Source organism: Myiozetetes cayanensis, unplaced genomic scaffold (assembly GCF_022539395.1).
Source record: "Myiozetetes cayanensis isolate MyiCay16 unplaced genomic scaffold, myiCay2020 scf26, whole genome shotgun sequence".
Lineage (NCBI taxonomy): Eukaryota > Metazoa > Chordata > Aves > Passeriformes > Tyrannidae > Myiozetetes > Myiozetetes cayanensis.
In genome coordinates this window covers 1,862,240-1,878,645 of record NW_026087477.1, presented here as the reverse complement: position 1 = coordinate 1,878,645, position 16,406 = coordinate 1,862,240, and the positions used below count along the sequence as shown (strand labels likewise).

General features: G+C 49.9%; 1 protein-coding gene across 2 annotated transcripts in view; it reads right to left on the bottom strand.

The window, feature by feature from the left end:
* Positions 1–689: 689 nt before the first annotated feature.
* SFXN5 (sideroflexin 5) overlaps positions 690–16,406 on the bottom strand; it is a 97,860-nt gene continuing 82,143 nt past the window's right edge. For both annotated transcript variants that reach the window (XM_050321068.1, XM_050321069.1), the window contains one exon: positions 690–6,014. In XM_050321068.1, coding sequence (XP_050177025.1) covers positions 5,937–6,014 — 78 coding nt within the window. In that variant the 3' untranslated portion in view covers positions 690–5,936. The remainder of the gene's footprint in view (positions 6,015–16,406) is intronic.

Here is a 16,406-nt window from a genome sequence, read left to right as displayed (position 1 = left end):
TTTGTATATATGTGTGTATAATATTTATAAATAGGTTAACATATATAGTATATAGATGTACATTACATATATAATATATACTTATTTACAAATATATATATTTATAAATACAAAATATACACACACAAATGCAACCATTTTATATAAAATATGCCATATGCACATATACACTTATACATATATATACAAACAAATTATATACATATAAATATGTATGTAATGTGTATATTCTAGTTTGTGATTTACATTCTATAATTCAAGAGTGTATATGCACAAAATCTATTCAGACATTTGTGCGTATAATATATATAAAATGTTTTTTATATATTATATATAATATATACGTGCATATATAATATATATGGTATTTTATGTTTTTTGTATATTATATATAATATCTAATGAAACAAAAGATATCTATTTACTTACATATTTTCTTATGCCTACTAGGTTATAATTATAATTATCCATATATTGTATGTTTTAACATTATACATATTTTGTGATCCTCTATGTATAATGTATAATTATACACACACACATGGATGTAGTAATTCCTGCTTTGGGAAAACCCCCTCCCCGCATCCCCTCCTGCCCCATCAGCTTCTTCCCTGTCAAACCAGCCCCTAAATCCCCACATCCACACCATCCTTCCCATCAGAAATCCACAGGGAGCGCAGCAGCTACGTTTCAAATTCCTTTATTCCAGGCAGATCCGAGTGTTACACCAAGTGTGGCGGTCGGTGACTCCACCGAGAAGGTTAAAAAGAGCCGGAGGGCGTGGTGGGGGCCCGGGGGATCTCTGGGTGTTCCTGGGGGTGTCTGGGGGATCTCTGGGTGTTCCTGGGGGTGCCCAGGGGTGCCCACGCCCTGGGGGGGGCTGTGGAGGGATTGCTGGAAGACGTGCCGGTGCCGGCAGGTGACCCCTCTCCCCATCCCGAGGGATTTGCTGTTATAAGGTGCATTCAGGTCGGGGGGATGAGATGCCACGTGCAAAATAAGCCGTAAAAAATGGGATGGGGGAAGCCAAAAGTGGATGTTTCCTAAAGCAAGCCGGGGAGATGCCTGGAGCTGGGGGCATCTCCCACCACCAGGACCACTCCAAACCTCCGCATCCAGCACTGGGAGTGCTCCCAGAGCCAGGCCGGCTTCCCAGGTGAGCTTTTGCACCCTAAAAACCTTTGCCTGAAAGGTTCTTCGCAGCACTCTGGGAATCCCTGTACTCCTCCAAAGGGAATCCCAGGCTCTGGATCTCCATCCCAGCCCTCCCAGAGGAGCCAGCCAAGGAGGAGGGGACACCAACATCTCTCGGGCGACGTGGCATTGGTAGAGATTCACCAGCATTGCTTTTCCCAGAGTGGCAGGATCCAGCCACTGCCAGGTTATCCCACATCCCACCCACGGGGGTGCCCTGCTGCCCATCCTGCCAGGAGCTGGGCACACACACCGGGATGCAGGGCAGGAAAATGAGCAACAAGCAAAAACGGAGGGAGCTGAGCTGTGCCCAAGGTTTGGGATGGGGTGACACAACCATGGGGTTGTCCCCTGGTTGTCCCCCCGCCGGCTCGGGGAGCAGCCAACAGACACGTCTTCCAGGAGAGACTCCAAACTTCTCGCTGGCACCTTTTTGCTGCAACCTGGTCCTCATTATTTCTTAATTAACATATCCAAGAAATCAATTAACTGCGACATTTCTAATTAAATACTACAGGAGACGATCGTCTCATTATTATTATTATTATCTGCCGAGGTGAACAACTTGATGTGTGCGGCGGGTTCCGCGCTCCCCGTTCCTTCCACTCCCCCAATTACAGGAAATCAGGGATGCAAAACGGTTGGGGTTGTTCTCGCAAACCCAAGGCTCCGTTTTGTACATTAGGAAAGTCGAAGAGATTAATTAGCTACTAAGTGAGTGTGCATAATGTTATCATTAGCTGTTGTGTGTGCAGTCTTTCCTGGCACAATTTGCTGTCCCTAATAAACAGCACTAATGTGCTGCTGCTTTCCCAGCTCCACGGTTTTCATCCCCAGCGCCGTTGGAAGAGTCGAGCGTGGTATTTTCGGAGCTCACCAGCAGTCCCATCACCGTGGCAGGAACCAAGATGATCCAGTGCTGGGGTTTCTGCGTGGGGGAGCCCAGACCTGAGCTGCCTGCCAGTGAAATGGTCTTTCAAGATCCACAAGGGTGAGATTTGGGTCTGCTGAGCCTTTCTGCTGCTTTTGAATAAAATTGCATCTCGACACCTCCTGGACATCTAAACCACGTCAGTTCAGTGTCCCAGCTGGGGACAACATAGCCTTGGTGTCCCCGTGCTGGGGTGACAAAGGACTGTTGGTTGCCCAAGAGTCTGGGACCACAGGGCCACCAAAACGTGCCCCTCATACAAGTACCTCGTCCTGCTTGTCCCCAAGCTGGGGACAGCGAGGGGAGAACAGAGGGGTCTGCACCATCCTGATTGGCCAGAGGAAGGGGACGCACACGGACACGAGGACAAGTCCTGGGGTCTCCAACCTCATCAGTACTGTTGATTAAAGTGCCACCTCGTCACACAAGACCTGCAGGTGGGGCGTGGAGCGACCTGCTCTAGTGGAAGGTGTCCCTGCCCTGAACGAGTTTTAAGGTCCCTTCCGACTCAAACCATTCCACGATCCCAGCATTCTGTGCTTTCAGAGATTAGAAAAGTGAACTGAGCCCCAGGACCTGGTGGCTCTCTGACCTCCCATCAGCAGCATGTCCCCAGTGCTTTGGGGTGGGGGGGCTACAACATTTCGAGTGTCATTTGAACAAAACGTGGGAGCGAACGTCACCAACCTGCCCGAGGCTCTCGGAGGGGTAACCCCTGGGGAATGTCTGACTCAGGCCCTGGGATGTGTTGATTTCTCAGCACAAACTCTGCCGAGTTGACTGAGACCCATTTTCCTGACACATGAAGAGAAACAAGTTTGACGGGGTTTGTGCGGGCAGACGCTCCATCCAGACTCATTTAGACCGTTTGATTGGCACTTGTTTGACGGTGCAGCTGCCTTTGAGCCGAGCCACAATCTCACAGCACGGCTCCTCTGACATCCCTCAAGCTGGTCCTCACCCCCTCTGGCAGGATCAGGCCCTCCTGATTCACTGGAGGTGCCTGGCTTAATAAATCCTGAGTCCAAGACTGATTCAGTCCTCATTGATAATCGCTGGATTAAAATGATGAGCACCCCCTGCTAATTAACGACCCTCAGGTGGTGCACATGCAGGGAAAACATCCACACTCCCTTCCCATCATGGGGAAAATTGGGAACTGGCTCTTTCCCACGGCAGAACTTGCTCAGTCCATGCTTTCCCTTGAGTGTCTCCTGAAGAAATACACACAGCAAAGCCCTGATTCCTTTCCCCCACTGGAAATTCCTCGCTCCAGCTGCAGACCCAGCAGGTGGCTGGAGCTCACAGCCACACAAATCTTTGATTGCTGATCATGATGCAAAACCAAATCAGCACCTCCCTCCTCGCTCCACCTCTCTGAAACCTCGTGGCAATGCACAGTCTCCATCTCTCCTTCCTTCCCCCTCCTCAAAACAAAAGCCTGGGATGAACAAGCAGCAGAGTGGTTCAGGCAGCGACAAAACCCACCGGGAAAGGGGAAATGATCCACCCAGATAGACTCCAAAGCCAGGAGGCTTCTCCCTGTCAACACAAGAGGCTGTTTCTGTCTCAGCCTTGCATTTCCATCCAGGAGGAGGAAGGCAGCAAGTTGTGCCTCGGTGCAGCACAATGAGGTTTGGCTCCCCATTTCCCAGGGCTCCACAGAGCCCTAAACCGGAGTTTTGGGCTCGGAGTAGCTCTTTCCCACACACATGGATGTGTGTGCAAGGGGGTACCTGCACCCTCAGCACCCCACAGTGGTCCTCACCCCCTCCCGACCCCCTGCAGCAATGGGAAGGGCCCGTTTCAGGTGCACAGCTCATCCCAGCTGGTTCTCCAAAGCCTTGCCACTGCCATTCCCATCAGCAGGCTGCTCTTTGGGAATCGCCAGCATCCCTGTTCCCCTTCCCAGGGCTCCTCTCTCACTGCTGCAGGGAGTTATCCACTCACAGGCCAAAATCCAGGGCCTGATCCTGCACGGTGCTGCCCACAGGACAGATGCTCGTGAAAATGGCCATGGGGCAGTTGCCACCTCCCTGCAGCCTCTCAAATCCCACCCGGAGGAGATGGAGTGGCCTCCTGTCCTCCAGAGCGTACATTCATCTCATCTAGTGCATTAAGGGAATTCTGCTGGCTCAAATCCAGCTGTGCCTTGCCCTGGTGTAAATCCAGAATAGCTCCAGCAGTGGATCTGGATCCACTCTGGGTTTCCATCGGTGTCAGGGCCCTGGAGCTGCCCCATGAACAGCAGATCTGGAGAGCCCAGACCCAGTCCGGTCCTCCCCTCACGCTGGCATGCAAATCCACAACAATGACTTGTTTTGTGCAATTATTCCTGGTTTACACCAGTGCAGGGACAGAATCAGTTCTCCTGAGCTGGCCCAACCGTGTGTGACTCCAGTTCCTACGGATCTGACTCCAGCCAGGAGCGAGAGCAGCCCGTGGTGGAGGACACACAGCGGGGTTCAGGCCTCCCGATTCCAGGCATTGCAATCAATCCATCGAGTACATTCTGTGTCAGTGGTGATTTGGTTTCCTCTGCTCCCCCCTCCCCAAAAAACCCCAACAAACTGGCATTTGATGGATGACAACCTGCCCATTCCTCCACGCCATGGTCTTCTGCTGGTGGCCATGGTCAAAATGAACCCCTCTGGTCCTCAGGGAGTCACTCAGGGTTTACTTTTGGGTAGAAGATACCAGAAAGCCAAATTATGGCACCGAACCCATGTGAGGGCAGGACTCGGTGCAGTGATGGGATGACTTGCCCCTCACCCTTTTAATCACCCCAAAGTGGAGCCATTGAAGAGATGGACAGACAGACAGGAGAAGGAGAAGGAGAAGAAGGAGAAGGAGAAGGAGAAGGAGAAGAGAAAACAGAAAACAGAAAAAGAATTCCAGTAGGAAGGGACCTGTAATGACCATCCAATCCAACTGCCTGACCACCTTGGGCTGATCAAAACTTAAATCATGTTCTGTCCTTGGACAACTATCTTAGCAAAGCATGGTTTAACCAATTACCTTAGATTAACAATTTTAATTTTAGAGGTTAGGCGGGACAATCCCCATCCTTTCTGGCTGTGCAAAGGCAAAGAGCAGATCCATCATGATTTTTGCTATGAGACCCCTTCCCACTCAGCATGTGGGTGTGGTGGCTTTCCAGTGTCTTGAAATCCAGGGAAAAGCCCTTGTGGAATGCCTGGTGGTGGGATTCAGTGACAGGACGAAGGGCAGGATGCCACCAGGACCATCCACAGGAGGAGGAGGGAGGAATGAAATCTTCTTTAGCTCATGATCACTGGGGTGGGATCAGTGTGAGATCAATGCAGGACAGCTTCCCAAACACCTTATCAAGAGTTTCACATTCCCTCTGATTCTCTAGGGAGTTAATTTTGTGCAGCATCAGTGTGGAGACTTGATTCACTTGGAGAACAAAACTTGCTCGGTGCAGTCCACGCTCACGCAGTGGGGTCTGACCACGTCCCTCCGTGCAGTGCTGTTAATTCTGAGAGTCTTCGTTAGCTACTTCTAAAGTGTTTGAACGTGATTTTGTTGCTGTTGTTGCTGCTCCTCTTGCCTAAGTTAAAACTTTTTAAATATTAATCTTTTTGACTGGTGTGAGGTGTCAGCTCTCTGCAAGTGTTAATTCACTCCCGCTCTGCCGGGAGCACTAAGACGTTACTATCGCTGAGCTCGGTTATTTTGTCTTGTTGTTGTTGTTGTTGTTGTTGTTTTCTTTCTCCCAGTCAGCTTCTCAAGCTTCCCCCTTTTTTCCCCTCCCCAAATCTTCCGGGCTGAGGTGATCCTCTTCCACTTACAGTCCTTTATTGTAGATCACAGTCTTACTGGTGGTGGCCATCGCGATCTCCGGCTCCAGCCGAGACGTCTCAATCTGCGAAATCAAAGGGGAGGCGAGATCAGAATGTTGTGCTGCAGCAGGAGCTCCACACATCAATAAATCAACGTGGAGAAGCACGGCATGGAAATAATTCCACGCCAATCTCGCCTTCCCCCGTGTCATTTCAATGTGCTTTAGCCTGCTCGAGCCTCGAAACAACCCTGTGTGGATTGACTCGTGCTACAGGAAATGGTGCCTGGCAACATTCAATGAATTATAGAGTGTCTCCGAGGCTCTCCCATCATTTTCCAGGGGAGAACCCTTCCTCTTCCCACAGCCAAGGTGCTGTAAGGAATCCAGTCCCCAGAGCTGTGGTTTGGACCTGGAAAAAAACCGAGGTCTGAGTGGTGCAACCAGGGGACAACCTCGTTCTGCGCCATCCCCCAACAGGGTTGGATCACAGCTAAAATCCACCAACCCCTTTCTCTGCCTCCATAAAATCTCCAATCCTTTCCTGAGTTCTTCCTTTTGCCAGCTTCTCGTGAAGCTTTCTCTTGCTCTGAAATCACTCCAAATCTTTGCATCCCTGGGAGGAATCCATGGCATTCCCAGTTCCCACGACAAGCAAAGATCCCGCTCCCAACCGGGACAGGGCACCTCGGAAAGCCTGGAATTTTAGAAATCCTATACATTGAGTCGATGCTGTTGCTGACACAATGCTAAGAACCCACGTTAAAAATCGAAATGCTTTTGAAAATGTTTAACCTAGTTAGACAAATTAGCAAAAATTTGTGCAAAACAATTTAGGTATTTAAAATATTCAATGTTTTTAAAAACTGGAAAAACTGTTCTTAGCTTTCAGCTGCAAAAACCCAACAAAATATAACATCAAAGCAATCTTAACATGAGGTGCAACATAACCCTTCAGCAAAGCTGTTAAACAGCTACTGAAGCATCATGGGAAATAGCACTTCATTTATTCAAATGCACATATGTCAGGTTTTTGCACCATATGTCATTCCAAGCTATTTACAGTAATAATTAAATCTTAATCAACGTTTAACCTCTGTAAAATGTTTGAAGGGATCTAATCACCCTTCAGACTGCACTAATGAAGGAGAAATATATAAACATAAAAAGAAAATGATGCATAGATAGCACACCAGAAAGAACAGTAATTGCAAAATTGTATTTCTTTTAAATATAATCAGCAAATTATGTAAAGTAAGCCAACGAGTATTTTAAGTGAAGACATCTTGGGTGTCAGAGGTGTGATCAGCTAATTTTGTACTGCTATCCATAACAGATGTAGCATATTTTCTTTTAGTGCCATTATTAGCAACTTCACCATCTCTTTCTGTGCTGAAACCCGGAGTGGAGCATTGTGGTGGGGAGAGCACCCGGCAAAGGTGCAGGAGAGGCGATTCTCACGTACCCCGGCACCGGCGGGATCCGCTCGCAGGGAGGATTAACTCCGATCTGCCTGGCTCTGACGCAGCTTTTCCTCCCATTGTTGTCGGATTTCTCCTTCCCAGGGGACGGGCAGAGAAGCTCCCGGGCTTTGGGGGCGGGTGGCTTCACCCACCGGGTAGGGAAATATTCATGGGGGGAAGCGGGAAGTGGGGTCACAGCCCACGGAGGGGGTTCAAGGAACGACGGGGTGTGGTGCTTGGGGATCAGTCAAAGGCTGGACTGGATGGTCTTGGAAGTCTTTTCCAACCTTAATGATGCTGTGAAGTGCTTTAAAATGAACTGGAATTGGGGGGTTCAATGCTCACCGTCGGTAGGGATTGTGGGATATGGGGCAGCTCAAAACCCAACCTACTACCGGGATGTCTCCACGGAGAGCCCACCACAATCCCTCCCTCTCCAGCGGGGACTGGAGAGGTGGCGGCTCCAAGGAAAGCCACATCTGCCTTGGTGGACCCCAAATCAGTGGTTCTGAAAGCACGACCCGCAGGGAAAGGCTGAGGACGCGGACGTGCCGAGCCTGGAAGGGAGAAGTTCCAGGGGCGCGCGGTGGGATTTGCGTGTGCAAGGGGGGTTTTGGAAGAGGAGAAAGGAGGAGTGTTTTGCTCACGCTCCCTTGGGACACAATTCAAAAAGCAGCGAGTGCGATCCAAGCCGAACAGCAGGAAGAGTATCCTAGTGGGAAGGAGCAAAATATCACAACCAAACGCTTTGGGGAAGGTGTGGGGTGTCTGTGGTGGGAAGTTTTCAGCACAAATGAGATGAAACCCGTCAGGAATAGTTTAAGCAGAATTGTCTTGGTGGAGGGAGACAGATGAGATAATTGCTTGGAGGTTCTTCCAGCTTCCTCCCCACGGGTCCAGGAGGGAAATGGCTTCGTTCCCTGCACGGATGAGCTCTTCATCCGCAGCAAGGCCGTTGGATGAGGTGGTTTTAGGAAGGATGGGATTGAAGTGGGACAGTTCAGAGAGAGATTATGGTGTCTGAGGAGAGGGACACAGAAATCAGTGTCTAATTTGGAAGTGTTCAGAAAACACACTGATGTGGCCTCTGGGCACACGGGTCAGTGGTGGCCCTGGCAGTGCCAGGGGAATGACTGGACTCCATGATCTCAGAGGGCTTTTCCAACCTTAATGATTCCATGATTCTCATGCAGGATGGACCCCTCTGAAGACCTTGGAAGGAGATACAACCAGTCACAGGCACTGGTTTGGAGCTGTGTAATATCAAACTCACTCAAGCCCCTTTCCAAAGCCTGGGAAGATGGGAAAAGAAATTTTTTTTGGGGGGGAGGAGGTGACTGGTTGAACTGGAGCCATCTCTGGTTGAGTTTAACAAAGCAGGTATCAAAAACCTGCTCTAGAGCTTCATGAGCTCCAAGGGGTGAGTCTGCACCGAGGAGGCAGGTACAGGAAACTGGGAAAGCCTTCAGAAATCCATCAGGAGTAACTTACTCTTCCCACTGGGAAGTCAAATGGAGAAGCATTCAGGTGATGGGTGACAGGTGTTAAGGCAACATTAAATCACAACCTTATTGTTCACCAGTTCAGTCTTTGAGTCCCTCAGGGTTTTGGTTTTTTTTTGTTGTTGGGAAGTGCAATTTCACTTGTCTTGGCACAGACTGCTATTCCAGCTGTCCAGCACCCTGGACCTGCTCAGCCAACCTTCCACTGGGAGACAAATCTGGAGACCACAGTTTCTTGTAATTTTTTTTGTGTCTCAGCTTCCAAGACCTCCAGCAAGATCCTTGCTGGCCATGGCCATGCTGGGAACTCCCCCATCAAGTAATACCTGCCTCGGAGGGTGCTCTGAGGAGCAGGTTCTACCCTGCTGGGACTACACTGATGGGACCTGTCCCACCTCACACAGGGTTACTCAGTCCTTTTGAACCAAGTGTGGGCCTGGGTTTGGGTTGTGTCCATCCTCTTCCTCCCAGTGAGCTGCTGGAGCAAGGGATGGATCCTCTCCCTGCCTTTGGGATGATGGCACTGGGCTGTGCACCAGAAAATGGCCTTCAACAACGAATCCAGGAGAAGTCCTGGAGGGATGCAAGGTCATACAGCACTCAAGGTCCCAGACAGGGCTACAGGGGGCTTGTCTGGGGAAAAAACCCCAGGTTTTCAGGCTGATGGCTGCACTGACCACTTGTATCCTGACATAGCAACATGGGAGACATCAGGAGAGAGTGGGAGAAGAAGGAATTGCTTCACCCCCTGTGAAGTTCCTGCAAGTAGAAGATCCTCACCAGGGACACGCCAGGGTGCGTCTCCAAACCCATCCACAAACGTGTTCGACACGACCACGATCCATCACAACACGTGGGAACCGGCGCATCCTGAGGACGCTCCTCTTCCCACTGGCAGATATCCAAGGGGGAAAACCCCAAGGAACGGTGTCCCCTGACCTTACAGAGGCAACTGTTTATAATAATCCAGCCCCACGCAGGTAGTGCAGGGGTGGGGGGGTGACAGCACCGGCCTCTCCGCGGTGCCCGTGCCCCCCCCCCCCCCAAAATCCATCCCCGCGGGGAAACGAGGCCACCACACCGGGAATCGCCTCTCCCGGTGCCCGGCACGCGCCAGCTCTCCTTCCCCCCATCCCTGCCTTTGCAGTGGGAGCCTCTCTCCTCTCATCAGCACAGACAAGGCTAATTGGGGTGATAAAGAACTGGCTCCGAGTGCTGGCGTGGGCTGGAGGAACAAATGGTGCGGTGGTCACAGCTGGTGCTGCGGGGATGGGAGGGGGGAGAGGGTGTGAGGAGGCTCCCGGCGCCCCGAGTTCCCTCAGCCCGTGTTGGATGCGGGGTGGGGGGTTGTGTGTGTTTTGCAATCGCTGCTGACACGGGTGTAACTCACATGCGCGGCCGGTGAAGCAGCAGCAGGCAGAAAGCAGATGCTTTTTGTTTGGGGTTGATACTCATTTCTATCCCAGCTCGGGAAAAGGTGTAGAAAGGAATGTGCTCCTAAGAGTGCAGGGAGAGAGATAGGTCTAGGCTCGCTGCCAGGGATCCTGCAACGATATGGAAGGCAGCTAGGGGAGACAGGAGCAGATGGATTTGGCATACAGCTCATCACTCAGCCAAAAAAAAAAAAAAAAAGAGAAAAAAAAAAAAGGAGAGGGTGAGGAGGAAAAGAAGGAAGAAAGCAGCCAATTTTGGTAGGGGGAGGGTCATGTGGACTGATGGATGCTGTGCTGGGAGGTGGGGGAAGGGAGGACCAGGCTGGTCACTGCGTCTTTGGCTGCTGCCTTGGCAGTGCCAGCGAGGACAGTCAGTGGTGGTCCCGGCTGGGAGCCTGGGAAGGGTGTCCTGCCCTGCCAGCAGCCCTTTGGCATCTCCTCCTGGGCCATCAGACATCAGGGCAATGGCCAAGGGCAGTGCCAGGATATCTGAGCTCTAGAGAAGTTCAGCAGGGTGTAACTGGGACCATAAATGGCACCAGAGAATCATAGAATCATTTAGGTTGGAAAAGTCCTTCAGGATCATCACTGACCTATGTCCCCAAGTGCCACATCCACATGGTTTTTAAATCCCTCCAGGGATGGGGACTTCACCCCTGCCCTGGGCAGCTGTGCCAGGGCTGCATAGCCCTTTCCAGGAAGGAATTTTTCCCAATATCCAACCTAAACCTCCCCTGGCACAGCTGGAGGCCGTTCCCTCTCCTCCTGTCCCTGTTCCCTGGGAGCAGAGCCCGACCACCCCCCAGCTCCCCCCTCCTGTCAGGGAGTTGCAGAGCCAGAAGGTCCCCCCTGAGCCTCCTTTTCTCCAGGCTGAGCCCCCCCAGCTCCCTCAGCTGCTCCTGCTGATCCAGCCCCTTCCCAGCTCCAGTTCCCTTCCCTGCACACGCTCCAGCCCCTCAATGTCCTTCCTGTCTCTCATTTGTGAACCTCCAGTCAATTGGGATGTCCCCAGTTATCCAGGACTGCTGATAAGTGATGGAAAGTGTCTCAGGGAGTCCTTCCACCAGCTCCCTCAGCACCTGCTTCAAAGAGCATCAGCCATTCCCATGGTTGGAATTTTCTTAAATTTAGAATTCCAGCTTTGCACTGATCTATTTGCTGCCCTAAGGAGCTCTGTCCTGCCAGAAGTTTTCTTCCCATGGAAAGTATCCAAAGATTATTAAATCACCTTTGTTAAATTCTATAAGACAAAACTCACAGTTCTTCTCTGCAAGGCCCATCATTGGTTGGAAATCTCTTTTCTGATAATTTCCCAGTTTTTCTACATAGTTAAAAACCATCTGTACCCCAAAACTGGACCCCCTGGTTAAGAGATGGTCCTCTTGAGTAATGTACTTAGCAACATAAAGGTTGGGAAAGACCTTTAAGATCAAGTCCAACCATTACATGGTAACAAATAACTTCATAAATAATTGATACTCAGTTTTCTGCCCCAACCACAAAGCTGGGAAACAAACAATTTTGAGGTAAACCTGAACTTGGTGAAATTTCCCTTCAGATTAATAATAAAAGCTGAACTTAAGAGTGGTACAGTTACAATCATTTTAAGTTTCTCTAAAATCTTTTTGACCCCTCTCTTTTAAAGAAACATTCGGTTTTCATCAGAAAAAAAACCCAAACATATTTAGTGAAAATGTTTTTCTCAAAGGCATGGAAAGAAGGAAAGAAGTGAAAGCAAAACATGGGGGATTTCACAAGAAGCATTTGGACAGTGTTGTCAGGGACAGGGTGGGATTGTTGGGGTGTCTGTGCAGGGCCAGGAGTTGGACTGGATGGTCCTTGCAACTCAGGATGTTCCACGATTCTGTGATAAATGGCTCTGAATTCAGAGCCCTGTCTCCAAACAGTGAGATTTAAGGGATATATCATTTCATGGTGTGGGGCTTTTTTCCACCCTGTCCCACAGGCAGCTGGAGGTGGATATTGGTGGTCAAAGTACCCATGGCAAAAAAAAAAACAAAAAACAACTAACCAAAAACAAACCAGAAAAATGTCTGAAATGGATAAAGCTCAAAAGCCACAAGAGCCAAATATTCCAGCTTTCCTCCTTTTCATTGTTTCAGGGAAGGGAGGGAAAATGAAAGCGTGTTCCCTCTGACAGGACCTGTGGTGAGCACTTTTACACCAGAGGTGTCTCTCAGTCTGACCCTTGGCAGGACACACCTGGAACGACCACTAAAAATGTTTGACATTAATTTTACCCCCATTTTCTCTCCCTTCCTTGAAACAATAAAAAGGAGCAAATTGGGAATATTCAGCTGCTCTGGAATATTTGGCCACTCTGGACCATTTGGCTGCCCTGGCTTCTGAGGGTTAAACATTCCAGGAGGCTTTTTTTGCCACTGGATGCTTCGACCACCAACATCCACCTGCGGGACGAGGTAGAAACCAGGCGGGGAAGGGTCTGGATGTGGCACCAGGCGTATCCTGCCACGAATTCCGTTAGATACCAAGGATGTCAGCGATGCTGCCAGAGTTATTCACACCCTCTCACATCTGCTGACACCTCTGCACCGTCCCCTGAGCGCGTCACTGCTTTCAGCAAAGTGGCAATCCAAGTGTCGGCAGCACCTCGGGTGCCGTCGGCTTCCCGGAGCCAGAGCAGCAGGAATGTGCCCTGTGCTCGACAGATGTTTGGGTGTGGATGTGCAACTGGCTTTCTGAGGCTCCAGATCCGGGGATGAAGGTGTTCCTGCCCCTCAGCTTACATGGGAACAACTGGCTCTGCCCTGAGGCAGAGTGGAAGAGTTTACAGGATTTATGGATCAGCTATGGGATTGCAGCATCCAGTGGTGGACTTGGTGCTGGGTTAATGGTTGGACTTGGTGATCTCAAAGGTCTTTTCCAGCCTGAATTATTCCATGGTTTAGTGGTGGACTTGGTGGTGTTGGGTTTAATGGCTGGACTTGATGATCCTAAAGGTCTTATTCCAACCTAAGCCTCTGATTGGATACAATCAAGGGTGGGAGATTTGAATTTCAGCTTCAGAAGCTGAAAATAGTCACACCACAGGTTCTCTGCAGAAAGATAACGTGCAGAACCATCAGGGTTTTAACCAGGTGGGAGGAAGGGAAACATGGCATTTTAGGCTAAAGCCCAACCAGGCTGGAGCAGAGCATCCCCTCACCTGCTCATGTCCAGTGCTCCCGAAATGAGTGATGTGTCAGCAGGTGGGATAATAACAAATGACACCTCAGGCTGCAAGGGAACTCCAGTTCCCTGCGTGTCCCTGCCTGTCCTGGGGCAGAGCAGCTCAACATCTGTGATTCACTGCTGTGCTCCAGCCCCCAAACCAGTCCACCAGTGGGATACCAGCTCTAACCTCCCAGTTCCCCACAGGAACCCTCCTGGTGTCTTCAGTGATGAACAGACATGGTGAGATGAATGAAAGCTGCTCCTGGGAGCTGGGCTTGGTTCGTGCTGGGCTCACACAGCTCTCAGAGCCTCCAGTCTTCCAGCTTTATAAACAAACTGAAAGGTCACCCCCCCCTCACCACGACATCACCCCCAAATCATTGCACAGCTGTGGGTTTGAGTCTTCTGGGAAAGGAGAGGGTTGCCCACAGCACCACAGACCTCAAGCCTTAAACCAAAACCACCAAAAAACCCCAAATAAAGGTTTGAAAACATAAGATTTCAAATAACAAGATCAAAAAAAAAAAAAAAAGTTCCTTCTGTCTGTCTTCCAGAGAGAAGAGGTTGATCAGAAAAGACAAAAGGCCTTTGCAGGAGCTGAGGTGCCTTTTCTCCACTCTGGAGAAGGTCTGCTCATGTGTAGGAGGTCAGAGACCATGGGATAAAGTCTCAGTTGGCCACATTAAATTCATTTCTACAGGAGCTCCAGAGAGTTGGATGTTTTAGGCTGGTACCAGAGCACAAGTGTTGTGACCTCAGGGCACCTGGACTCTTTGGGGAAGGATTTTCTTCAAAAAGAAGGCAAAAGAAACTTCCTCCTGGCCTCGTGGAAGAAACCCCACATGATGTTGACTTTTTGGGGGGGAAAAGTCATCAGCCCACTTCAAATATGAACTTGAGAACTCCCAGAATCACCGAGTTTAGTTACGATCACTGATCCTTGCTGGAATGAAAAGCATCTACAGGGACACTTGGGAGTTGCTCCTCTTTTGGAAGAAACAACAAGTCCTAATTTTAAATGTGGACGTTATGAACGTGACGAGTTCCCCTTTTGATGGAAATGAGGTATTTCAACATTTTAATTGTTTAATTTCAATCCTCAAGCAGCTCTGTGGAGGAGGAAATTGTTTGTTGCTCTTTGGTGAAAACATCAATCCCTGCAATCCTCCTGCTGCTAAGTAGGAAGAGCATGATGAGGGAAGAGCAGGATTTAGGGATGCCCTTGTTGTTTTAATGCAGCTAATCAAGTTCCTCGGGATCCCAACCTCCAGCCCACTTCCTTCCCTTCCAGACCAACAGCCCCACTAGGAACAGGCTGCCAGAGCCAAATGATTTAAAAAGCAATTACAGATAATTATATATGTGAAATGTGATTAATAAGGCATTTTCTGCCACAAGCAGGCAAGTCTGGACAATGGGGTCGCCTTCCTTTGTATCCTGTGTCTCTTGGAGTAGTTTTAGGTGCAGGTTGTTGCAGATGAGACAAAACAACCACCTTCAGATATGCCCCAAAGGACAAATCTGACCCTGTGTGACAAGAGAGGGACAAGGCAGGAAACAGCCAAGGAAGAGCTGGGGATGAACCCAGTTACACCAAATAAAGAGGCTGTTGGTGACCAAAGAGGGTTGGACTTGATGATAATAAAGGTCTTTTATGACCTTAGCAATTCCTGGGGTATCCTGGGCAGGGCCAGGAGACGGACTCGATGATCCTTGGGGGTCCCTTCTGACTCAGGATACTCTGTGATCCTAAGAAGGTGGACTGAGTCGTCAGGGAGGGCTGACAGAAAGAGGGGAAAGGACTTGGCTTTCAGGACAAGAACAAAGCAGCAAAGCCAAGGACCCACAGGAGGAGTGCAGAGGGCAGGAGCAGACAGGGACAGCCACCTCCATCTCCGCAGGCTGCCAGGGCAGGAATCCTTGGGGGAAGTGCTTCGGGAGGAGCCGCTCTGTTTACAGTAGGTGCCGCTGAAAGGTGTCCCGAAGAAAGACAGCAATTAACAGGCCTGCCAAAAAAAATGGCTTCTTTCCACAAAGAGCCTTTTAAGTATGTTTTTCGAGCCACTTGAAGGGTTAATGTTTAGCTGTTTATCCGGAGCTGTCGGATGTCAGCTCTTTCTTTTGACTCCTAATGGTTTATAGCCATCAGGAGGTGAAGACTCCTCAAAAGAGATGGTGTCAGGAATGTTTTTTTTATGCCCACCAGCACCCACACACCTGCAGGAGCCTGTGCTTGCAGCAGAGATAGTTTACATACTTGAACCTGTATCCCAGGGACAGGGATATAAACATGAAACCAGATCCCGTCTGACACCGCTGCCGAAGCCCCTGGGCAGTACAAAGGAGTCCTTTCTCCCACACCCAGCCCGGATGACCACAAAGAGCAGTTTGGTTCAAGCTGTGCTTCCCAGCAAGAGCAAACCCTGCTGGTCCAGGTTAAGATTTTAAGGCCAGATCCCGGAAAATTTTCAGCCCCTGTGACTGGGGTGGCCGCTGGTCCTGAAACAAAGGCCCACTCTCAGGAGCAGGTTCAAAAACCAGCCTGGTCACAAATCAAAGCCTCTCAGACAGGGGAGGTGAGAACAAAGACAAAGGCTCCAAATCAATCAGAGCTCTGCTCACTGTGACCTTCCCCAGACCAGAGATGTCACTGAGCCCAACAATTACACTGGGAGGTGCAAACGGGCTGAGCAGCTGTAAATTTAACCACCCCGAGTCTCCCAGGGGCTTGTAAGGAGTGATGGTGGAGCCCCTGAAGGCCAGATCCATCCTCTTCCTCTTGGGAATGCCCTATCCCTGGCAGTGTTCAAGTGGAAGGTGTCCCTGTCCATGGCAGGGGGTTGGAACGAGATGGTCTTTAAGGTCCCTTCCAACCCAAACCAT